Here is a 25,520-nt window from a genome sequence, read left to right on the forward strand (position 1 = left end):
GGCTAGAATAGACTTTTTCTAAACTTGATTTGATTTGATAGACATCATGTAACCTCCAAGGGGTCCCAACCCCCGGTTTGGTAACCACTGTTTTAAAGGATTTGAGCGCCTTTGGATAAGAATAAAAATGAAAAATGTATGTAAGTGATTCATATTTATTCTTTTCAATGCTTTATTTCTTAAGAAAAAAGTAAATACAACAAACTTTAATTATCTTAATTGCATGTTTAATCGCAATAAGTGACCCAAACTATTAACTCTGCTCGTGTTGAAATTAAAGACCTTCACCTTCTCAAAGTGTAACAAGTGTTTTGATAGGCCACTTGTTGTGGAAAATTATGTGCAACTGATTGGATTAATAGCCAAACCCACTACTTGGAGAGCCATAGATCAACATGATGATTGCTACGATAAATCAGATTAATCAGGATTTTGTCAGCCTCATCCAGCATTGTGTCCCAATGTGAACTATTGCTCACATGATCAAACAGGGTCAGGACGAGACCTCCCACACTGCAACACTTCTCAGGCTAACTGATGTAGAGCACTGACATCGGCACAATAACTTCACTAATCAGTGGTTATTATGAAGACTAATACTTGACTCACTCAGCCATGTCCAGTGCATTATCTAGTTCAGTGGAGGCTGTTTGAAAAGGAGGGCTGAAACAATACAGTAACATGTTCCCAGTGCAACTTTCCATTAGAGTGCTGGTGAACTTACTGTACCAACAAGCCGAAGAGACTGAAGCTGCCCGGCCTCATTGATTTTAAAGCCTTCGGTTGTAACCCACAAATATAACTGGCCTAGGTTTATCAGAGGATCAGGGTTACATTATCTGCATTAGAGGACTTAAATATATAAAATGTAGCAATTCTTGTTCAAACCCAAACTCTGATCTTTTGCAAAACAAAATTTGCTTTTGGGCCTTCCAAAGTACAGATTTTCTAAAAACTCTGGTTTCTGTGTATCCATGTGTGAAACAATGACGTCATAGGTTACTTTGCACATGCCCAGTGTTGCTTTGTGTAAAGAGCATGGGCCAGAAACAAAAACAATGGCGGATATGTACCGGTTTACCTGTTTTTGGTTAGCACGGCTAGGTCTAATTGCAACTTTGCAGCAAATTTGATTGCACCACATTTCAGGTGTGCACAGACGTCTGTACCACCGTGCTCATCTCTGGTATTTGACAGATCGTTTATTGTCACCCACTTGCCCGGGATGCTTGTTTGAGCATTTGTAGCCTTTTTGTGTTCTCGACTCGATGGATATATTTTGAAAATCAAAGTGGAAAATATCCAGTTTTATTGAAAAGGCAATAGAGACATCTGCTATAATTTCTGGTGCAAATGGCGTATGAGAAAGGAAAAACAGACTGGTAGCATTTAAGTCCGTCCGTTGTTTTCCTTTGATTGCTTGAATTGGTCACTCGTAATGAATCCCGATTATTCATTGCCATTGCTGTGTGTTCTGTCGCTGAAGCTCTCCCAGTAAAGTGCAAACGAACAGGGAAGATAAATGACTTAAGGAGATTATGGGACAAGAAATGGTGGTGAAGACAACAGCTCATAACCTTTGTTATGGTTAGCTGTTTTTATTTGATTAAGAGGCCAAAGGTACATATATTGTACATTTTAAACAGTGTCAGCACAATATGTTGTTGTAGAATATCCATCCATCCGACCATTACTATTTTTCCTAGTAAGGGTCATGGGGGCTGGAGCCACCTCCATTGGACATTAGGCGAGAGGACAGGTCATCATTGTAGAATATTACACATGAAATCTGTTAATCATAAATGAAAAGTCGCTTACGGACAAATTCCTTTCAAAAAATGCATTAAAAATGGCAATAATCCTGTTACTGCACGCATCTGACATTGTGTTAATGCTCATCCAGTTTAGCTGCAGTCACACTGCTAAAGACAAAGCATATGTGCAGAGCATTTTGATTTCCTGGACAATGCAGATGGATGAACATGCTGTGTGCCCTTGCTTCTTGTTGCTGCAGCAGGTGATGTGAAAGGAAAATTAATCATATTAAGATCCTGAAAACTGTTGAGACTTAAGTGTCAAGTCAGTAGATGACAGGAACTTTCTTTTTATTCTCCACTGAATATGATTATACAGATTTTCTCTTTTCCACTATCTCACCTTTAAATATGTACTTCTACACTAGTACGCTTCTTCCCTGTTCCCCCGATTGGAGGGATTCTCATTTAATACACTGTTGTGCTGAAAGAGAAATGAAAGGTTGAAAGTAAGTCTGCCGATGTCCTTTACACTCACTTTTAATGCATCACATTTATACCCACTGTCATTCATCCAACACTCAGCCAGACTGGCATTTCACCTGCTCTTGTTACGACTTTACTTCTCGACCTTCATCCTCGGTGGAGCTCATGTGCTTTGTATTGCATATGTAGCTCTCAAGCATACAAGATTCTCCACCACTCACAGGAAAACTTGATTTCCAATGGGAAATCAATGGGAACACATCATAACATATTGTCACAAACAGATAGAACTTGAAACAGTAATGTTTTGTTCAAAAATCAATAATTTGTGAAAATTGTCCTGCTACAGTGATGTTCAATATTGTCTTTATTGCATTTTTATTCAACTTTTACCAAGATAGTGAAGGTTTTCCCTTGTGAAAAGATTCTTTCTAGGTTTACATTATATGTAAGTTAAAGTCATATAAATATTAGTCTTGTAAAACATAAAGAAGGTATATAACTTGATGACTGGGAATATTTCCAGCAGTGTCCAAACACCAGGATTCTGCACCATCTGCAAATATTTAGAAGAAACAGTTGTTTCCCTCTGAGCTGATACATCCAAGGTGTACGGGTTAGACAAGACTATAGCAGTAAAGGCATCACCGTTCTTCGACAGCAGGACAGAGTTTCTGCAAAGGCCCGACCGAACCTTCAATCATCCAGCTACCTGGCAACCGCCGTCCCCCCACTGCTCCACTCCTACCTTCATCTTCCTCTCCCACCTCCCCTCACTCTTGCTTCCTGTCAGCTCCCATCAGCCTCCCCTCTGTGATGCTCAGAGAGGAATTTTACAGCTGCTGTCAGCTTACTATTCACGCACACACACACTGAGCACACGCATACATTCATGCTGAGGCTCATATTCGAACCCGTGCGCACACTTACATAAATCACATAAGAGTGCTTGCACACAAACTCACATATGCCTACCACAAGTGTGCCCTCTCGTGCACACTCGCACATGTGTTGCATTGATGACAGCTTCAGACGGCTAATTAAATGAGACCATGGAGTGAAAACTACCTGGATAGAATAAAGCAGAGAGAAACTTCAAGACCTGCATTGTGAGATTTCTTGCTGAGAGATAGATTAGAGGATCAATATCATTCTCCACAGTCTGGACAGCAAAGGCAATAAAATCTTCCTTCCACCACCTCTAAATCTCACTAATTAACACATCAGATCTTGTTTGTTCAGCCTGCACAAAAACAGAATTTTAAAAGTGACGATTCATCATTTAAAACCATTTGGCTTCGACCAGTTGCCAAGAAACCAGCAGAAACTTAAGAAATTGCTGTTTCTATACTTGTTTTTTTGTGTGGCTTAAGTAAAGAAGAATTACCTCAGCTAATGCCCAATAGTCTCACCGATCACATTTGAGCAGGCTTTAGTTGCCTTCAGGTAAACACATTGACCGGCTCTCAGCTCTTCAATTCACCTGCATTCATATGCAGATGGCTGTCAATAAAGATTAGCCAAAATCCTGTCTGGACGTAAAACACCCACAAAAACTATCGTGCTTTGCTTGGGTAAGCATTCAACCCGTGTGCACTGGTCGGACTGTAAACATTGTAGTAAACAGAAGCCAGAGTCTTGGCCTTTATATCTGTCGTCTACAATGGAAGCCCCAAAATTTTGGCCAGAGGCTAATTCATCCCAAGACAATAGCCGATTGGCTCAGAGAACATCCATCTCCTTAATATACCTGATTTTTTTTCTCCTCTTACAATTTCAAAGAAAGAGATAAAAGAAAATATGGACCTATCCCTTAATTCAGATCCATGCCAAAATTCAATGGATTCTTTCTTGACTTATGTCCAATTTTCAGTTTAGTAGTTTTTACCACTGCTGACAAACAACAGACAGGGCAAAAAACGCAACCTCCTTAGTGGAGGTAATAATTTGTGACTTCAGTGACAGCTTCATACTTTAGGGCAAAGACCTGTCAGTGGTATCAATCTTCTCATCCAACTCCTGATAAGAAAGCAGTCTCCAGTGTGTGTGTGTGTGTGTGTGTGTGTGTGTGTGTGTGTGTGTGTGTGTGTGTGTGTGTGTGTGTGAGTGTCTGTGTGAAAATCTTGTTCTGTATTAAGCAGCAAAATTGTATGAATGTGTCCAAAATAAACTGAAGCCCTGTGTGTGTGAGACGACACGCCTAGTGTGTGTGGAAATACATGTGAAGGAATGTGCTGCTCTTTTGGCTTTGTGCATCCCGAGATGATATTGAAGACAGGTGATCGAGCAGAGAGTCGAGCTGGAGGAGAGACGTAGCGGGCAGACAAACATGCGGTCAGACAGACAGGCAGTCAGACTGAGGGGCACGGCTACAGCAGCTCAGAGGGTCACAGGTCAGATCACTCACGGCAGCTCAGCTCAGCTTGGACTCGGGGGGGGTTCCCTATGCTCAACACCTTCAAACAATGCAGCGTCCTCTCTGTATTTCTGCAGTCTGCCACTCTAGCTCCACATGCTCGACCCCCACGGGACAAAAAATGAAGCAGCAGAAGACTGTACATCACAACACTGACTGTTTCACAGCTCAAACATCTGGCAGACTCCCAATCAGCTGTGTGTGTTTGCAGAACAAATATATATAGAGATACGACTAATGAGTAAATAAGCGACAAGCATTTTTCCCATACATTCACATGGTGCAGAGTGGGTATTGGATTGCACCGTGTGCACACATGTGGGGGGTGGGATAGGGGGTTGCCTAAAGGAGGAGGGGGTGATTTAACTCCAGCAGCAGCTGACACTGTAAAGATTACCTGAGCCTCCAAACATGTGGTGGGAGTTCTCGTCTGTGGGAAGCTGCATCCAGGGGGAAAGTCGGTCATTTGGTTTTGATATCACCGCATTGTCTCATTTATTCCCTCCTCTTACAGATAAATCTTTTAATGCTGGACCCTGTTGCTGAACTAACATGACACAGGCTGTTTGGCAGATGCATCGAACAGTTTGTGAGGAACAAACCTCTCAGAGTGTCCCAGAGAGCAGAGATGTCCCCTCAAGCATCCGCTGCTCAGTGTAATTTGTCATAGAGGCCGTCTCTCATTGCTCTTTCTGAAATGCTGAAACACAACACCAGAGTTTTCTTTACACATTCTGGGACTGCATGACAATCTGCTCAGCTGGCTAGCAAACAATTCAGTTATTTGTAAAATGACAAATGACTCCAAGGCCCCAGAAATTAAAGAAAATATTGCAGCAATAGATGCAGGCTGAAACTTATGGAACAGATCTTACAACTAGGTGGAACTTCATGCACCATCATATTTACAATCACCTCTGATTCCCTTTACTCTCATCCAGATATTCTGACCAGGAGCCAAAATAAAAAAGATCACACCGTAAACTGTCACACATTTATTTCTCCTGCCACACAGCAGAAAAGCTCATCTGGTTTTCTTTTGGGGAGGATGAAATGCTCCAGAATATGAAACAAGCGCTCCCAGTTCTTTTGGCTCCCACACTCGTGTATAAGCACTTCCATGAATGATTGTGGGGAGTTGGAAAATGTTGGCCGGCTGCCTATCAGTGCAGCTGCGGAATACAGGGGGAGATGGGAGAATGACGAGCGGATTAAACAGAGGTCGGGGGTTACATTTCAGACTGTAATCCATCATAAATTACTGATTACCTGCTGCAGGGTGTAATCTGCAGATCGAGTTTGGGTTACGGAGCCTAGACTACTGAAATTCACAAAAAAAACAATTTTCATGCCTGGGCATCAAATGAGCTGAGGTGGAACCAACACAACCATTTGCTATTGCAGGTCATATTAAGAGATGCAATTTGTCACCTAAATGTTCTGAACCCTGTCTCACTGCACAGGTGTCAAATTTGATTGGCTGGAGAGGCTGTTCTTAACACCCACACCTCAAAAAACACACACACACACACACTCTGACACACACAGAGAGAGAGAGAGAGGGCGAGGGAGAGAGAGTCCCCAGCAGCCTTGTGTTCAGTCAGTGCTCCGACTCGGACTCGGACTATATGACTCAGTCTTCATAGAGAGAGTCTGCTATTGCCAAGCCTAGAGGCAGCCCTATTTAAGACAATCACATGATTTCAGTGGGAGTCAAAATGGTCCGCGGGGGTCAACGGGTAGAGAGAGAGAGGGAGCGCGTGTGAGACAGAGAGGGAGAGAGAGAGAGAGAGGGAGCGCGTGTGAGACAGGGAGAGAGAGAGAGAGAGAGAGGGGGACGTTAGTGGAATTAAAAAAAATGACTTGCCGGGAGAGAGGAGTTGAGTTCATGCGCTTTGCTGCTCAGGGATTTTACGCATGATGAAATGAATGGAGACTAAACAACTAAAAAAGCGTGCGTCTGAAAGTCGTTGATGCTTCATTCATTACAACTCCTGCAGAAGTGCTGCTCCTGCTCCTGCTCCTGCTCTTGCTCCTGCTGCTCCTGCTGCTCCTGCTCCTGCTCCTGCTGCTCCTGCTCCGGGTGCTGGTTGTGCTGGTGGTGCACTGGTTTATGAGGAAAGTGACCGTGTGGCACAGGGTCCAGTGTCTTTGGGGCTGTGGGTGATCCACAGACATGACTTTCTTTCGGATTTGCGCAGCGTGGAACAACTGGACTGTGCTCTTCTTCCATCTCTTTTGTTTTTCCACCCTGGGCAGAGTAAGTCAGATTTTGTTCTTGCACATGCACGCAGAGCTCAAAAACTTCATATGACAAAGTGAGGGCTATTTTCTCGTGATCATTTACTCAGTCCTCCCTTCTCTTGCAGAGCTTGACTTGGAGTAATGGTGCTGACGGTGCAGAATCCGAGAGGGAAGCATCGGCTCTACTCCGATTTCTCAATTTACCTGAAAATACAGGTAGGAGATGTGTGAAGTGGTGCATGAAACATAGTGATTCTAAGCTTGTGATTGCAGCCTGTTTATGTGAGAGTGCAGTATGTTGGCGAACACGGTTTAAAAACAACAGTAAAGTCATTCACATCCCTCAAAGCGTCAGCAGCATCAGACCGCGCTCACCTGCGCCGCTGTGTTTGGCCTCTCTTCACCGCTAGGGGGCGACCTGCACCCTGACACAGAGCCATCACTGTGTGCTGCACCAGATGAGCTGCAGGCTGGAGAGAAATGAGGAATTAACTAGTAAACATTTTTAAATAGATGATTCCTCTTAATGAAATTCAGTTTAATTTGTGGAGGCAGTTAAAAGAAAAGTGTTAAAATTTGTAAATGGCTCCCTCATGTTTGTGCACTTAAATTGTAATATGCCACTGGGAAGATAAACTTAAAAAAAAAAGATGCATTGAGGTTTAATTTAGCTCCTTATTCACTTCATTAGTGCGAGCAGGAAGTGAGACTTTCATCTGTTGTTCGTTTTGTGGATCTAACCCCATGTGGTGTGCGGAGTCAGCAACTGCGTTGGCATTTTGCGATCTTTTGGTTTCTGTTGTTTGTTTGTTTTTGGTTTTATGTTCTTTTTTTAGTTACCACGAATAGCAGACACACAAACAAATATAAAAACTCCATTCACTGCATGGGCACATGTGGAGATGATCTAAAACATGAGAGAGAGGGGAAACCCTCATTTCTGTTTCAGATCATCTCGCAGTCAGTCGCTTTAACAACTTCACTGCTCAGCATGTGTGTTTAACATTCATGCAAGTGGATGAGGAAAGAGTTCACATGCTCGGTCTTTTGCAAAGACGAAGCCAAGGTGCCCAGTGGTTAGAGAGTCTATCAGGACTAATGGCATTCAGGAGCTACTAAACCAACAAACTAACCACTGCAGGATATTGTCACAGTCCAGCAGACAAGCCTGTTTGTGTGTGTGTGTGTGTGTGTGTGTGTGTGTGTGCGCACGCATGCTTGCACTCTGTTCCTGCAGACTCTTTTGTTTGTACACTGTCAGACATGGGTCACTGCAGCTGGTTTTTGAGTTAGGGCGGCACAAACACAGTTGAGTAGGTGTAAATGTGTGTGAGTGTGTGAGCGAGTGTTTGTGTTGGGGCGAGTTGGGGGATGGACAAAGCAGCAGAGATGGAGAGAGAAGACCATTTTCTGCTTTTGCCCTAAGTACCCTGGTGCCTGCACAGAAAAGACCGGAGACGTGATGTGTTTGCTCTCTGCAGTAGCGTAGCTCAGTGGGTAGATCTGCAGGTCTGCTTCCTGCTCTGACCACTCATCCACTCTTCTCAATGCGCATGCTTTAAATAAACGCATCCTAATCATATGTCATATTGTGCGTAGGACTCTAAGTCATAGCCTGTCCAAACTGCACCAAATAGCCAAGTTCAAACCTCAGGCATTCTCACAGCCAGTGATGACACACTGTCTGTCCACCCCCTGCGTGTTTCTCCTACTGACTGCCACAACATGTCTGTCTCCGTGCTATATTTACTCATTATTTCAGACTTGCTAAAGCAGGTCATACTGTACAGTAACTCACTCTGACTCTTGTTGACTGTAAGTCTGAGGTTGCTGTTATTTCTGTGCACTTTTAGCTTATAAAATGCCTGTGTATCATTTTCCCATATGGCCAGCAGGAACACGTGAGGCTATCATAACGCTGTCGCAATAATCAATTAATGACGTTGTTTTGGTTGTTTGCTTACTGGTTACTCATAGACCAAAAGTATATCTGGAGCATATACTTGCAAGGTGTGTGATGGCTCAGAGTATCAGGGACTTTCTACTGCTGAGAACCCACCACAGTAGCAGTATATTACAATGAATTTCTGAGCATCATTCTCAGTTTTAACACATTTTGTGGCATTGAATAAGTTTCACTTGCTGGCAAGAGGCATTATCTCCAAAACCCTGCAGCAGCCTTAAAGACAATTACACGCTTCATCCCTGACACAGCATGTCTTCCTTTAGTAGGTCAGGTCTTGCTCACAAGATGGACAGGAGCAACGTCTACTGTCACGATTTCCTCTGGAAAACCAATTTGGCGCAGCTCACAAAGTCTTTTGATTTGATGTTTTGGAGAAAAGCAAGTTAGTTTCTGTGGCCACGGCACAAGTAGACGTTTAAGCGGCACAAGAGGCCGGGCCTGTGACCTGCCACCAGTTCTCTTTATGACCTGCAGTTATCCAGCCTGAGCAGTAGTAAAAAAAACTGCAGTAAAACACTAAGGTCAAACATGATTCACTCTCCGCCGAACGGCCTGCATTGGAATTGTCTAGAACCCTTCCTTTTCTTGTAACTCTTTCTTGACTCTGCCAGCAAAAGTATATGAGGCAGGTCAAGGTGAATTTACAAAGGGAGGCAATGGGTTGTAGTTTTTCACCAGTGCATGATGCAGCCAAGGTAGACTCAGGAAGAGGTATATCAGAGTAAATGATGTTGGTATTTCAAATTAGTAGTGAACACAAAACAATGGGCTTTATTTTTGCCAAGTTGCATACACAGCATATAGTCAATTTCTGTACCATTGATTTCTCTCAGCAGTATCACGCACTGTTGGATCCTATGAAAACTCTTTATTTCAAAGGATTGTTCCTTAAATTGAATTCTTTTTATTGATCATAATCTTCTAGCTTTACATCTTCTCTCTCCTGCCTTTCTCTCCCTGTCTCCCCAGAATATGAGATCGTATCTCCATACGAGGTCAGCCACCACGGTGTTTACATCTCCCACGAAGTTGCCCATCACCAGCGCAGAAGGCGACGCAGATCCCTCACCCCAGATGTGGCCTCGTCAAACACCGGTGGCGGCAGTGAAACGGTCCACTTCCAGCTGAGCGGCTTGGGGCAGGACTTCCACATGGAGCTGAAGGAGGCCTCTGAGAGCCTGATCGCACCTGGCTTCACCATCCAGGTCCTGGGAAAGAACGGCACAAAGAGCCTGAGGGCCCATCACCAGGACGACCTCTGCTTTTACCAGGGGTCGCTGAGGTCGAGGGTCAACTCCTCTGTGGCACTGTCCACATGCATGGGGATGGTGAGTGTGAACGTGAACGGAGTCGAGTTGCAAGAGGGAGTGGATGAGCTGGAACTGGAGTGGCATGCGTGTTTGCATCAGGACAATCAGTTTGAAAGTCTGTTTGTGTTACATTGTTATTTCAGTGTAGTTTTGGCAGCATTTAGATTGATTTACTGAGCAAATGCAGTGATTGCACTTACTGAACAAGAGAAAACTGTGGGGCTGGGCTCATCCTGGGATCCCATTAATATAAACACAGAATTACAGTGTTCTTGTCATTCAGAAACCAAGAGTTTATAAAACACTGAATTAGAGAAGAGACTATGTGGAAGTACATGACTGAATAAATAAATGTTCTGTAATTTTGTGCAAGGAAGATATTAAACATCAGATTTCAATCAGACAAGGAGATAAAGGAACGAGTGAGAGGGAATAGACGAATGAAAGGAGACCATCAGATTACAGTCAGCCAGTAAATCTGAATTGAAACAAATTTTTTTCATTGTTCGAACACTGTTTTTCTTTTCCTCAACACATACTCAGCCATCAAGCAGTTCTTTCAGTGTGCTATTGTGAGGCTGCGCACTTGACTTAAGTTGACTTAAAAGGCCACTGGCTAAGTTGGCAAGTTATGCTCAGAAGTTTCCTCCTTCAGTCCCTGTCTGCCCTGCATCATTAGACCGTGCTCTTTCTATGTATATTGCACTTTTGCCCAAATCAGCTAATGAATAACTAATGGATGTGGAAAAGTCAAGTCTGCAAACACCACAGAATGTTTGCTCTGTGAGCCAGGAAAGCCCTTCATGACAAATATGCCAAAACAATGTGTTTGTGGTTTTCCTGTCCTCATTGGCCAAAACATTAAGTACAGTTCACAGATTAAAAAAAGTTCACATTTGAATTTTAGTAGGCTCACAAATCAAAAGCAATAATCTTTGCTAAACGCAGCTGGCATAAACAGCGAACTGTGAAATACAGAAAACCTAATTGAACAAAATGGTTTTAAAGGACAGAGGTGGGGTGTGAACATGTGCATGGATAGAAAGCTAAGTTGGAAATATAGGTCATGCACACAATAAATAATATCTCATTCAATAGTTGCAGATTTATTTTTGCATCAAAATGATCAGTTATTCGCAGCAGTGCAGCTTGTATTTGTGTTAGAATGGACTGAGGGGTTTGGGGTCATTTTAGTTTCCTCTCCATCTCTTTTCATACATTACATTCCATTTGTCCTGGGTAAAAACTGAAATTTCAATATGAAGGATAACATTGCTGAAATGTACAATTTCTTATTATTACACTGGGGTTTGTTTGTGTTCTGTCGAGAAATTTGGCCCAGTTTCAGTCCTTGCCTTGGTGGTCCTCCTGTTGCTGTGTGAACATAAAGGAAACATTACTGTAAGAATGACATGAAGTCTAAGAGAGGCAGCTCCACTCTAAGAGCTCAAGTGTTGTACTCACCCTCTGAGCAGTCTGGACGAGAGAACAAAGGCCTTTGTGAATACACACTTATGCTCTTAGTCTTGAACTCACATATTAATTTAAAAAGAATTGCAGCAGTCTTGACGTTCCCAGGTTGACGGAGGGAACTTGTGGTGGCTTTGCATCTAAAGGACCTTGTTACAGCATAACTTCAAATGTAAACCTTAACCTTAAATCAGTCATTGAAATTCATTGTGTCTTTTCACTGTTTTACACAAACAAATGCTTTGAAAAACCAGCATGACCACATTTCATTTTAACTTGTTTTTTTATTTTATTTCGGTGTCTTTAATTACAATAAATTCCAGGCCTGACCGTGTTGGTTTGCTGTTTATATTTTTGTTGTGGAGGACCACTGCTGTGTCTGAGAATTGCCCTCTGAAACAACAGACGGAAAATGGCACATCTCCAGGGATGATTCTCCTCTGTGTGTGTGTGTGCGTGCATGTTTGTGTGTGTGTGTGTCTGCATTTTCAGACCAGATCCCAATAAAAGATCCAGCCAAAAGGTCCAGGGTTGTAGAGACTGTAAACGTGGTTCTCACGAATGAGGATGGCAAAAATGGACTGTGTCAGTGAATCAATGGGAATTTGACAATTTTCTGATGTGAATTAGGGGAAGTGCAATGTTTTATCAGCAGAGAAAGGTCTCTAGACTCCTGGCTCAATCGTTTTTTCAAAAAATTTTGCATATGGACCAAATGACTTTCCTTCCTTCCTATATGCATATAAAAAAGTTATATTGATTAGAAAAGTAAAATTCACAGTGGTCCTGATGGCTCCATGGACTACTATTTAAGAAAACTCGTACAAATAAACTTAACACATGTAAATGGAGGAAACATCATCAATTTAACAACGCATGCACAGCAAAGAAAAAGAAAAGAAAACACACCGCAAACTGTCAACACAACCAAACACAATGGACGTGTTTTTAGGGGACACTACAAACTGATGATCATGGCGGTGACACTTTAACCTGCCAGTTCAAGTAATATGAGAAAATATACACTTAATAAAAGTATTTGAGTTGTGGGGGATTGGACAGGTTGTGAGGATTTGTTTGTGTTGAGTATTTTATTGTGTGTGTTTTGAGTATATATTGTGTAGTGGGGATACGGTTGTGTTATGAGTATTTGGTAGTGTTGTGAGTATTTGTTTGTGTTGGTAGTGTGATATTTCAATTGATCTTGCGGTGCTGAGCCCAGTGCACGTTTGAGATGGGTTTCCTTTTCTGTCTGTTGTGTATTTGTTTGTTTAGAGGTTGTGTTTCTCTCTGGGCATGTGTGTAGCTCTGATCTCAAACACGTAGTGCAATTGAATAACATGAGATTGGCACCTATAGATTAGTAGTTGAAGTAGTGGTGGTAGTATTGGTAGTTGCAGTGTACATGTGCACAACAGCATGCTGTGACTAAAAAACGTGTGACATTTCTTGAAAAAAGTTTTGGATTTGTGTTGGTTAGAATGTTCATTTTTCCTCCTGATTACCCAAACTTGGGGGGGGAAATGTTCAAAAGCCACAAATCTTGTTCATTATTGTTTTCTGTGTTATTTGAGCACATTTCTGGGAAATTCAATTTCTGTTTCTTTTTATTTGTCTTTATGGTGATATAACTCTTTAAATATTCATTTGAAATCACTACAGTATACATATTCTGGCTGACCTGGCCTGAAAAAAAAAAAGGATATAACTTTATTGTGCATTACAGGGTTGGGGGTGTACAAGCATTATCACACAAGGCAGCCAGGCAGACCAAAAGTAGGAAGAACTGGCTCAGATTCCGAAGGCTTAACTGTGTGCAATGTGCACATGCATACATGCACTCCTGTGCTTCAGATGTTTAGTTTTTTTTGCCTATGATGGGTCAAAGTTCGCTGGACAACTTAAAACCTCACAAAGAGTTTGCACTTTGGTCAGGTTCCTATTTGGCCCCCAACAGGTAAATATTGACCAGAGGACCTCGGATCAATATCTGTATCAGTAAGAGCACCTGGTCTCCAACTGCAGCACGATACAACTCACTTTATTTATGTTGTTATTGCTTGATACATTTTGCACGATAAGGCATCTGTGTTTTTAAGGAGTCAGTGTTATTCATCTGCATTTAGGACGACTCACACAGTCTGAATGTTGGTATCTCATCCGGCTTAATGATGGATGTAGAGAGAATGATGAAGAAAGATCAGAGTGAGATGAGAGATAAGAGATAAAAAGCAATAAGGGTCGTTGTTTCCTCCGTGGCATTTAGAAGTGATGAAACCCCCCTTGGGAAGAGTGTTACGTTGTAAAGCCATGTGTATAAGTTGCCTTTTCAACTCCCCACTTCTGGCAGCCCATATAGTGGTTAGCCAGGCTTTGATGACAGTGGGGAGTTCAACCATAAAAATGAAAGAAACAGGCCAGTCCCACTGGCTGCACTATTCACCTGCCAAATGGTTTGAGACTGTGCACAGCGCACATACGCACATGTGAAAGGGGGGCGATCATAAAACAGGTTCTCTTCTGTGTCGACTTTATGCTGCAGCTTAATCTGCTTAAGTCAGTCTTTTATGGGGGTGAGGGAGTAGAGGATTGAGTGGAGTGACATGCAGGCTTTGTGTAACTCTGATACCATGAATCTTTTTTTGCCTGAATTTTTAGTCATGCTGGCAAAAGAATGGCCATGTTGGTCTAGCACACAATTTTGTACAGATATTCATAATCCCCAGAGGATACAATCTGATGATCTGATCCTTCAACTTCTCATTTAGTCATTGTGTCAACATTTCAATTTTTCCGATGCTTTGGAGTGATTAAATACTTGCAGACATTAGTCTCCCATTAGTCTCAGACATGAACTCCAGGAAATGTCCGCCCAATGGGGTCTGAACTTTCTTCGGAGTTTGAAATTGAGAATGCAGCAGGCAGGATTTACAGAATTGACTCCACTGCGCACCCAGCATTATTGTTTACAGCATATTGGCACTGGCATCTGCCTTTATCACCAGAAGTTTTTTTTTTTTAATTTTGCATTTGTTGAGTTTAAACTTTGGGGCTGTTTGGAAAAACTCTGGAGAAAGATGTCCACAGCAACTGATTTGGACATTTGCGTTACATGCTTGCATTGATGAAATATAACCTTATATACATGGTTTAGGCAAATGGTGGCACAGCATCCAATGCTTGTTCCACATATAAGACATTTTTCCATTCAGTTTAATGAACTGTGCCTCCGTAATGACATAACCATCAGTCACTTTGTAAACTAGTAATCATTAACCTGGGACAGTTCTAGCTCTGTTCCTGGCTCTTTTTCACCTCGTAACACGCACCATTATCCCTGCTCTTCACATGCATCTCTATCTGTTTGTCTAATCTAATTTTACCCAGACTGCTAATGCACACCTTCCTTTGTACCAAAGGGAAATGTTAAATCTCCTCCCACCACAAATCACTTGGAGGTCATGTGTTTTCCTCTTGTAAAAGGACGGGTGTGTTGCCCCTGGGGCTCATTGTAGTAGTAGTAATAATAGAATGCAGCAGACTCGTCCCACCTCTGGGATTTCCAAGGATATATGAGCGATGGGCTCTTGATGTGACAAAGCTTTGAAAAGCATGCAGTGTGGTCTTGGCAGGTTGTCGTAATCAATTCTCGGCTCGATGATCTTAAAGGATTGTAACTGGTTTTATTGTTCGCTAACATCACTCATGTTTTCCTGGGTTATAAGAAGCAGATTAGGTATTGAGTCATGGACACGTGTCTCAGAGACTGGAGTTAGGTCGGTTTGCAGTTTCCAAATTGATAAACCTCCAGTTTGTGGAACGTGTTGTGGAAGCCGGGCCAACAGATGACTAAGGTGCAGCCTGAAGTGAAATTGCTAATTGATGAAAAAAATGGTGTCTGGTGCTGAAGTGTGGTGTCAGAGTGTTGATCCTATTTTTTCCAATAAGCACTGTCAACACTGAGCCAAAGTTTGAATCCCTGCTGCCTTCAGCTGCTAGAAATTTAGCCGCCATGGAACCAGTTTGCATGGACCAGAGACAAGAAAGAATTATTGTTGCACTTCGGTCTGTTGAGAGAAGGATTGTTTGAAGCTTTCAAGCTATTTAATGGTTCTATTGAAGAAGAGATTTTATTTCAATTTTAGATTTGTGTTGCTGTGTTTGGTTACAATACATACAATTAGTGATTATTAGGTAAACTTGATTATTGTTCTACTGTATTGAACTTTCTAAACTTTTGAACTAAACATTATTTTGCATATGCTTGGTCTGAATGTAAATGCATGCTTTAGGGTCTCACCAGGAAAAGCCAGTTAAAAAACAGAGCTGTGCAAGAAAGAACGAGCGAACCATATACTGAGCACAGTCAGGTGCACCTTGTAATGCACTGAATGCTGCCGCCCCCCCCAGTTCCGTTTTCCTACCATTTTTTCCAGACACCCCCCTCCACCACCAGCATAACCCCTCATCCAATTCCTGTCGCTGCTTGTCTGGATGCGTCTGACTCCAGAGACTCCAGCTGTTTGCGCCCTCCCAAGTAGTGTTTCAGCATTTTATGACTGCTATTTGCACCTCGTAGAGCGCAGTGTGTAATCTGATGACTTTGGCTATTTAGGAAAGGCACTCGTGTGACCTAATCTCTGAACATAGTGGCTCGCATGCATACACACATTTGAAGAAAGTAGCGATACATGTTGTTTTGTTCTGAGGCTGTGCAGAGTTTGCAGACCATCTGTTGGATTATCTGTGAGGATTTGCTTGTCGTTATGCTGAGGAGGAGGATGCGTGTTGCTTTGTTGAAGGCAGAAATACTTTGACTTCATTGTCATACTTTTACACATGGTCAGTGGCTCTGTCTACAAGTAGAAGCTTGTCACATACTACACACAAACATGTTTCAGAAGTATTTAGACCAATGCAAATATATCTAATCATCATCTGATTGATCGTCTTTATCATATGTCAAAAAACATACAGACATAATAGACAGAGTTAATGCTACAACTAGAATGGAGCGCATACCTCTGCCAAGGCCCAACAGCTCCTTCAAATTCAATCAAGCTGCTCCACATTTTACACACCCATGAATATCAGTCCCCTAAATATGCCAAGATCCATAAATTATTCCCTGGGAAATCAATGAAGATGTCAAAAAGTGCCTCACAATGTGAAGGGGAGTGTGCCCTGTGTTCCAGATCCACACCAGAATTGAATGGGTTCTTCCCTGACCCAAACCACATCCTTCAACCAACCGCCACCATTCCGCCTTGTAACAGACAAGGGCTGACAACACAATCTCCCTGGCAGGGGTTTTTATTTGTATTTATCTCCATCCAATGGAACCCGTGGAATGAACTGTCTCATATGCCACACTGCTCTTTTTGACACACATGAGAATAGGACCAATGTAGCTCTTTTGCACCAATGTGATGACAACATAAACCCCCCAAACCTCAGCACCAACGCTGGAAACACAGACCAGTCTATAGAAACCATACACTGTGTCTTGCTGTCTGCATGTGGTGCTGACAGATGTCACAGAGAAAACGCTGTCACCATGAAATGCAGCCTCTCATGACGTTCATGCTCGTTGACGTGCCTCAAGTGGAGTTGTGAATAAGATGTTTGCTTAGGTTTCACCAATTTTCAAATACCACTTCTGCATGATTCTACTTTCTTCCTCTTTTGCATCGGTGCACTCTTGCTGTACCTGCATGCTGCTGACAATACAGTGACAGCTAATGTTTCACTACATGAGTTAGAGGGAGTTGGCAGAAAATAGGCTTATACTGCAACTAATTGAAATAATACAGCCACATTCATATCTCCACTCTTTTTAGGTCTGAATGTCGGCCAGATCACCCTGTCAACTCAAGACTACTTTTTTAAAATATGTCAAACCATGACAGTTTCTGTAACAGCTCCTAACAAAACAGCCCGGTCTAAAGGCTACAGCTGTAAGACCTGTGGTTGTCTTTTCCCATCATTCATTTCCTCCTTTTTTATCTATCCCATCTCATTTTACTTCCATTTAAAAGGAGCTGACCAGAAATAACCCCTTACGATAAAAAAAAAAAACAACAACAAAAACAGACATTTCATTTCATTCCCCTCCTCCAAACTCTTTTGCAGAGCTTTTTATTTTTTAACCGTCACGTGAGCTGCTTCTCTGTAGCTCGCCCCTTTGCCTCCAGCCACCCACCCAGAAAGAATAAGTGCTTAACATGTGAAGTTTTGAAGGTTGACAGCAGCACAGTTCAGGTCAGAGGGCCTCACCGTGACTTGGAGCCGAATTATGACAATCGCCTGTGATTACGCCACGGCCCGGGGCGGGTGCCATGCACATGACGGGATCACGCATCGGTTGTCACATGTGATTGTAACCAACGATCCTGGCTGGGGTTCCTGGCACGAACAATTGTATATTTCTTGACCATTGGCAGGCAGGCTGCAAGTGGAAGGTGGTAATGTCTTAGTAAGCATCTAGCTCTCTTTTCTCTCTTTCTCCTTTTCCCAATAATTGACCGCCACCCCCCCCGCCCCTCCCCTCGTGCTCATTCCTCAAAACAAACTGCTGTGTTGCAATAAAGTCAGTAGTCAAAATTACATGCAACATGTCTGGAATCCTGCAGGACAAGCACCTCCATAGCTTTCATGAACATTTTAACACATAAAACAGAAATGACAGAGCTGGTAAGCTGCTGATGTAGCAAAACATGAACACTGAGGACTTCATCATAAAGTATGCATTGTTTTTTGTTGTTTTTAAAGGGCTGAAAAGATCATAATCATCTCTATAAGTACTGGGCCAAGAAGTTTGTTTCCGGCCGTAAATATGTCTCCGAATATATTTCTTGCGTCGCTGTTTTTGTGGTCTGTCAAACACATGATCATTATCTGACGCAGAGCCACCTGTACACAGTGACTGCTCCACACAGGCTTGTGGCAGGGGCATAAAACTTAACAGACCTATTTAAGCGAGCATGAGCCATGGGCTGCTGTGACAGTCGTATAGATGTATGCATGTTAACTTAAATCTCTTAGTTCTCTGTTTTCGTTGATGCAACTTAGCAGGTAGCTGCTCCAGAGTGAATAACTAAGTAAAATTTACCCATGGACTGTGTCATTGAACCAGTATGCCCAGCAATGGTTAAGCACTTTCAGGTACCATCCATACTAATATGTTTTTGTTTGAGAACGGCATCTTCAAAGTAAAACAATGTCTGTCCATGTTTTTGTCCCCGTCCATACTACCAAGCCTGAAAATGCATGTCATGTGACCACTCATACATTTGCATGCCAGTGTACCTAGATTGCTCGAATACCACCTTGTCTCTTACACGTATAAGCAGTTGGAGGGTCATGTCCTAGGAACCTGACGAATCGGAGAACGCTACCTTGTGACTGAAAAGACCCAATCAGCAAGCAGTTGTGATTCTCTGCATTTTTGTTTCCAGACATCTTCGTTTCTGCTCAGCAAGACTTGAATGCCCCCCCGGAGTTTTCAAACTAAAACGGGGCCAGTAGTGTTTCCAAACTTCTCAGTTTTAGTGGCTCTATAACTCCACAAATCCCCTCACGCCTTGTAGTGTAGCAAGAATCTTGGGTAAAACGACATCCAATTGCAAGGCCCATCTGAGTTGTAATTGATGACTTGTCTGAATTTCCAGCTCTTGGATTAAAAGCCTTTTCAGCCACAAGTATTCATGATTTATGAACACATTCACAGATCTATGAATGTATTTGCAGATTTGCACATGTACAAATCTCAATACACTTGCAAACACATTTTACATGTTTACAAATCTAATAACACATACACACAGTCAAAATACACATTTGCAGTTTCCTGTACGCACTCGCAAAACTGTGATTATGAAATGAGGTCCACTTGTGCTGAGAATCATTATAGATAGACACAAAGACATGTACATTGTGATCACATGTGTATAAAATCTGTCTTTCAAACTGTCTCTCACCCTTTGTTGTCACACACACACATAAACTTTTGCTCTCCTGGGAATGTCACAAATACACTCAACAGGACACACTCTGCACTGCTGCCACTGTATCAGGCCTCTGCGATGAAGGATCTCCCACTCACGCTGAAAAAACCAAAGCCGACTGTAGTCAATTAAACACATATTGCTGGCAGGCGCGGTTTACGGTCCAAATGCTACGTGCCAGTTGACTGTCAACACAGATGTGGTGTGTGTTTGGAGAGACGGAGCGAGACAAAGAGAGGCAGAGAGCAAGAGAAAATAATCTCCCAGTGTCTGAGTCGGCTGTGTTGATAGAAGTTTATTGAAAGTGGAATATGAAAGCTGAAAACATCTCTGTCTCTCTCCCATAGAGACCAAGGCTGAGATAGAGAGAATAGGGTCAAATGAAGAATTTTTTCGTCGGCCAGCTCTTTAGGGATTTATAATAGGTTTTCCCATAACTTATCCACTTATATCAAAAACACAAGGAACTGGTACTCTAAGTGGCAGCAGTTTTAAAGAGTTAGAAACATTTATAACATCGAAGAAGATATTTTTAGAAAGCGTTTGTTAAATGTTATATGAGATAACCTTTGTCGAGCTATTTTCTTTGTTAGATTTCTAATATAAAGTGTGTAATGCCTAAACCTTGAGAACCTCCAGTGTATATTGTATATGAGAGATGCCTCCTCTTTTCATCCACACTCTGCCCCCTTTTTTTGTTTGAAACTCTTTCTGTCTGACCAGTCCTTATTTAGATTTCGCTCAGATAACTTCTGACACTGAACAGCAAAACAGATGTTGAACATGAAGAAACACGGCCAGAGGCTTTAGAGGGTCAGGTTCAGAGTGACCCAGCAGTCAAATCTTGACTAATTGCTGACAGAGACAGATTGGGGAGCTAAAGAAATAGCTGGAGAAGGTTTTGTTCATTGGTTATATATTGCTGCAGCCCTTAAGGACATTAAAGGGCTGTAATTTATACTCTATAAGTCACTTTTAAGAATTTTTGACACCCGTTTAGCTACTTGAAGGTGAAGCAAGGATGTGTAAAAATAAAGTCCAATATATGGGTTGTGCAGAAACAGGCTAAATAGGTATAATAGGCACTAATGCAAAGACTAATAAACTCTCTGTTTTGCCTCTAGTCAGGTTTGATCAGAACGCAGGATGCAGACTACTTCCTGAGACCCGTGTCCCTCAGCCTCGCCCAGAGAGAGAACTTTACAGCACCCTCCAGTCACCAGCCGCACATCCTCTACAGGAGCCAGAGGGACCTCCAGACAGAGCGGAGAGCTCAGCCGCAGAGGGCCCTTCTGAAGAGGTCCACAGATCCGACCCCTCGTGGGTCATACGGACACTTTGTCACAGAAAGATCCACAAGAGACGCCACCTACAACACGGTTGATGAAGAGCACCAGCAGCAAAGGCACAGCCACCATTACCACCATGGCAACAACAACAACAACAGTAGCAAGGGTGACCTGGCGGAGGACCGTGGCAGTGACCTTCACCACAGCAGCCATCGCCACGACAGCGGCTACAGACATGGGGAAAAGCAGAGGCAGCACTTCTGTGGGAGACGGAAGAAATGTATGTAAGGGCTGTTTCTCATTCTGGTCCACACATAACGTACAGCGTTAGTGCACACTGATGTACCTCCTCCTCATGTTGGGATGTTTTAAAGATTCCTGTGATTGTTCTTCGTGCACATGTTGATCAGGGAGACACAGTGTACTGTAAAACACATTTAACAGTTTCTCACTTTGAGCTCTATAAATCAAACTAAGCCCTCGGGACATGGAAAGTAAAAAGACAAAGAACAGTGCTTGAACTTTTTAGATATTTCACCAGATATTCGATTTTACAGTGACATTAATCTTCCTCACATATATTCCTCCATCTAAAAGACATTTGCCATTATATCGTTTTTCACTCGCTAAATGAAACTGAAATTGTTAGAAAATTGCCATCTAATATTTTTTCCACTATTTCCATTCACTCAAATAAAAATGGTTTAACATTTGACACTGAAAGAAGAACGTTCCCACCTAGACACACTTCTCACATTACACATTTAAGACCGTGTCATAATAAAAGTTAGTGAGAGGTTAAGGCATATTTTGAGGAATTATCTCTCCGTTTACAGTTTCACAGGGAAAAGAAAAAGATTGACACAAGATAGTAATTCTGTTTGTTGACATTTACGGGTTAACTCTTTTAGCGGTCGGCCTCATGGGGGTTGTGGTTGGTTGGGTGTAATGGGAACAGAGACTTCAAGAGAATATTTTCCCATGTTCGTGAATGCTAATGGGTGAAGGAATCACCTACGACACGGGCTGTATTTCTGCAGGAAATGACACATTATTAGCCCGTGTGTGTGTTAGGGAGAAATACAACAAGGCTGTTTTCATTCAAAAAAAGTGAAAAGTAGAAGCAACCTTTTTAAGTTAGAAAGTCAAAATTTTACTTCTCAAGAAGGTTTCGATTCAACTCTCAAATGATGACATGTACACTGTTAGTGACTTAAGCTGTGAGAGGTTATGGGAAATGTTTTATATTCACTTAAACACTGTGACAAATGTTTGCCCTCAAGAAAATTACCACAAGATCAGTTAACATTGCCGGTGTCACAGGGGTCATTTTAGAGCGAGCAGGCAGGGATTGGACTGGTACCACTGCCATTACCTTGCAGAACCCCAGCTGTTCGTCCCCTGTGAAAACACACTGGTGTTTACATTCCCGCGCAGTGACATCACCGAGCACCTGTGCCATGTTTTAGTCAAAAAGGGCTCTTAAGTTGCTCACCTGCTTTCCCTCTATGTAAGCAACCTTTTGAACCTTTATGGTTTATCGCAGTCAGACAGTGATTGGTGAAAGTTTTGATAACTTGAAAGCATGGAAGACGAGATTTGAGGTGATAATGTCAAAGGCCACAATGGTTGAAGGCTGACTGTTTTTTTTACTATGCACCTCCTGCATGGTTTGAATGTGAGGTGTTTTATAGGAAACTTAGTTTCTTCCATCAAGGAGGTTATGTTTTCATCTCTGTCAATTAGTTTGTTTGTGTTTGTTTGTGAACATGGTAAAAAATACTGCAGATATTACTGCAAAACTTGGTGGAGGGTGGTATGGGTCTGTGTAGAACCCATTCAATTTTAGTGAAGATCTGTATCTGAGACTGGATTCAGAAATTTCTTTTCACCTTCTTTAACATTGCGAGATAGGGCGCTTTTCAACATTTTCCTTCATGAATCAGGCGTGTTTAGGGGTCTTATATTTAAAAGTGTGTGTTATTTAGTCAGACTACAATCAAAATCTGGATCTAGATAATTTAAATGTGGTTTCATTAGGGGACTGTTAGGCTTTGGCGGAGGTATGCACTCTCCTGAATGGCCTTCGAGTTTCAAAATGGGAGTTATAACATGAACAAACTGCATTTGAGGTCAACATTGTCTGTGTTTGTCGAAGTCACCGAAAGTGCTGATTAGTTTTCACAATATGTTTGTATTCATTGCAATTTACGTCATCACATAGTTTAACACAGCATGCCTTCCCCCATTCAAAATCACCTTTGTTTGCAAAGTAGATTAAAACAGTGACAAGTTCATTCTCGATTAACGCTAATTGGCCATGAAACATTGTGGCCTTTGTCCGTCATTATCTAACATATTGTGTTATGAAGGCAGAACGTGAAACTGATCTTTGAAGACTTTGTTGACAGCAAAATTGATCTGCTCGTAGCATGTAAAGCTTTCATGGTACAGTTGCATATCAATAAAATCTGACTTGCTTTATGTGCTGCTAATGCACAGTACACGACACACTGTGGTTTCACACTTGACTTAATGGTAGCATAACACTGACACTGCCAGAGTCAACAGCAGTAAGAAAGCTCAGTTTGCAGTTTATCCATGACATCAAGTCATGAACGTGAAAGTATAGTAAATCATCCGGAATGGCTGTCAGCTACTTGCCAGAATAGCTGGTTAACACTCACAAGCAAAGGTGACCCTTTGGCAAGTGGCTGCAGGTTCATTTCAACTCTTGTGCAACATACAGTTTAATCAGCTGTGGGACAGACTGATTGTATATTTGTAATGGAAGTTACAATTGCTATTAAATTATTATTGTATGTGCAATTGTTTTCTCTTTCATCAATCACCTACAATCCACTATCGCTGGTTTTGTACTTAATTACTCTGCATCCACAGTCTGTTATGCATGAAGCTTCTTTTAGTTTGTTTCAATTGTCACCACATCGGTTAATACGTTCATTAATTATAATTCCCTTTATCTCTCCCCCTTCTGTTTCCAGACATGCCCAAACCTCCAGAAGAGGATGTGTTTATCCTCCCGGACGAGTACAAGTTTATCCCCAGGAACAAAAGGGCAGTGCTGATGAAGAACGAGGCCAATCAGAAGCTCAACGTGGAGACGCTGGTGGTGGTGGACAGAAAGATGATGAATAACCACGGCCATGAGAACATAACCACATATGTTCTTACGGTGCTTAATATGGTGAGAGAGAGTTAAGGGACACATATGCTCATGTTAAGATTCATAATTTTGATTTGGGTTATTACCTAAAAAAATGTACATGCTAAGAAACACGCTAAAAACAAAAGATTAACAATTTAAAAGTAACTTTAAAATATCAGCATATTTACTTGGTGTGACCAAGTTAGCGCACTTATGTAGCATGTTTTCTACTGGCTACACTGCGTATGTTTCAGCTTTATGTAAAAATTAACATTTACAAATAGCTTCAACAACAGTATAACACAGGCTAGCCAGCATATTCACTAATCAAATTAAGTTTGGGTAAGTTACACACTGTCAAAACTACAGCCTGAATTCAAACTTGTTGTTTTTACAAATGAAAGGGCAGCACAAATTGATTTGCCACACATAAGTAAGTTTGCCATCGATTAGAGTTTAGTGACTGGTCGACCCTGTTCTCACTTATCAAAAAGAGCGTATCTAACAACATGAAACCGATATCTGGGTGAGATCACCGCCGCAGCGCTTACAGTGACCCCCGTCCCTCGCAGCTGATCTGCAAGCAAATTCCGTCACGGTCGTTTTGCTACTTAGTGAGTGACTGACAAATCCAAAGATAATCCATCTATTTTGAAAACATGGTTCCCTTTAGTTGAAACCAAGCTGGAGTAGTCACAGCCTGCCCTCAGAGGAGTCACCTAAATACAGTGTGGAGTTTCACACAAAACACCCGACTCCCTGCCCCACCTGCCAGCTCCCATGGGTCCCGGGAAAGATTATTTAATATTTGTTTAAAGCTAAATCTGATATGCATTCAAGTATTTACATGGATTTATGTTTTCTTCGCTCGACCCTGGAAAGATTTCAGAAATATCTTTTTAATTACAAATGATTAAAAAAAAAGCTGGCTGTACCACAAAGCGCTGAAGCTCTATGGAAACCGCTGTGATTGTTTCTTTTATGAGGCAGTGATTCATTGTATCTGTTGAAGTGTGTAAGTCTGAAACTCCATCAAACACTGATGTTCCAGGAGATCTCAGTTTAAGTGAGTGGTTTTGATTGCCTCTTTGACCTTTTCGGGTTTTGCTTGAGTTCTGTAACAAACCACAGCCGTGTGTCTTCTCATGAGTCAGTGCGGAGGAAGAGCAAAAGACCAAACATCAGGAACATAAGGATCGAATGAGTGTGTTCCTGATGAGAGAAAATAAAAAAGTTCAGCGAGTGGCACCTGAATTATTCACAAGGCTCAAGAGAGAATGAACCAGGGCAAAAGATCAGGAGTCTGCTTTCAAAGTCCAAACTGTTATGACTGATGGTGAGATATCTGTGTGAGTACAAGACACTGGATTGGAAACAGCGGCTGTGGTGATCAAACCTAAACAACACCAT

The 25,520-nt window shown here is 42.0% G+C and overlaps 1 protein-coding gene across 1 annotated transcript in view; it reads left to right on the top strand.

The window, feature by feature from the left end:
- Positions 1-6,680: 6,680 nt before the first annotated feature.
- Positions 6,681-25,520, top strand: part of LOC109631937 (A disintegrin and metalloproteinase with thrombospondin motifs 16) — a 56,798-nt gene continuing 37,958 nt past the window's right edge. Inside the window, exons 1-5 of the mRNA XM_020091012.2 lie at positions 6,681-6,916; positions 7,026-7,116; positions 9,836-10,194; positions 20,777-21,221; positions 23,947-24,149. Coding sequence (XP_019946571.2) covers positions 6,833-6,916; positions 7,026-7,116; positions 9,836-10,194; positions 20,777-21,221; positions 23,947-24,149 — 1,182 coding nt within the window. The 5' untranslated portion in view covers positions 6,681-6,832. The remainder of the gene's footprint in view (positions 6,917-7,025; positions 7,117-9,835; positions 10,195-20,776; positions 21,222-23,946; positions 24,150-25,520) is intronic.

Source organism: Paralichthys olivaceus, chromosome 13 (assembly GCF_024713975.1).
Source record: "Paralichthys olivaceus isolate ysfri-2021 chromosome 13, ASM2471397v2, whole genome shotgun sequence".
In the NCBI taxonomy this organism is placed as follows: domain Eukaryota; kingdom Metazoa; phylum Chordata; class Actinopteri; order Pleuronectiformes; family Paralichthyidae; genus Paralichthys; species Paralichthys olivaceus.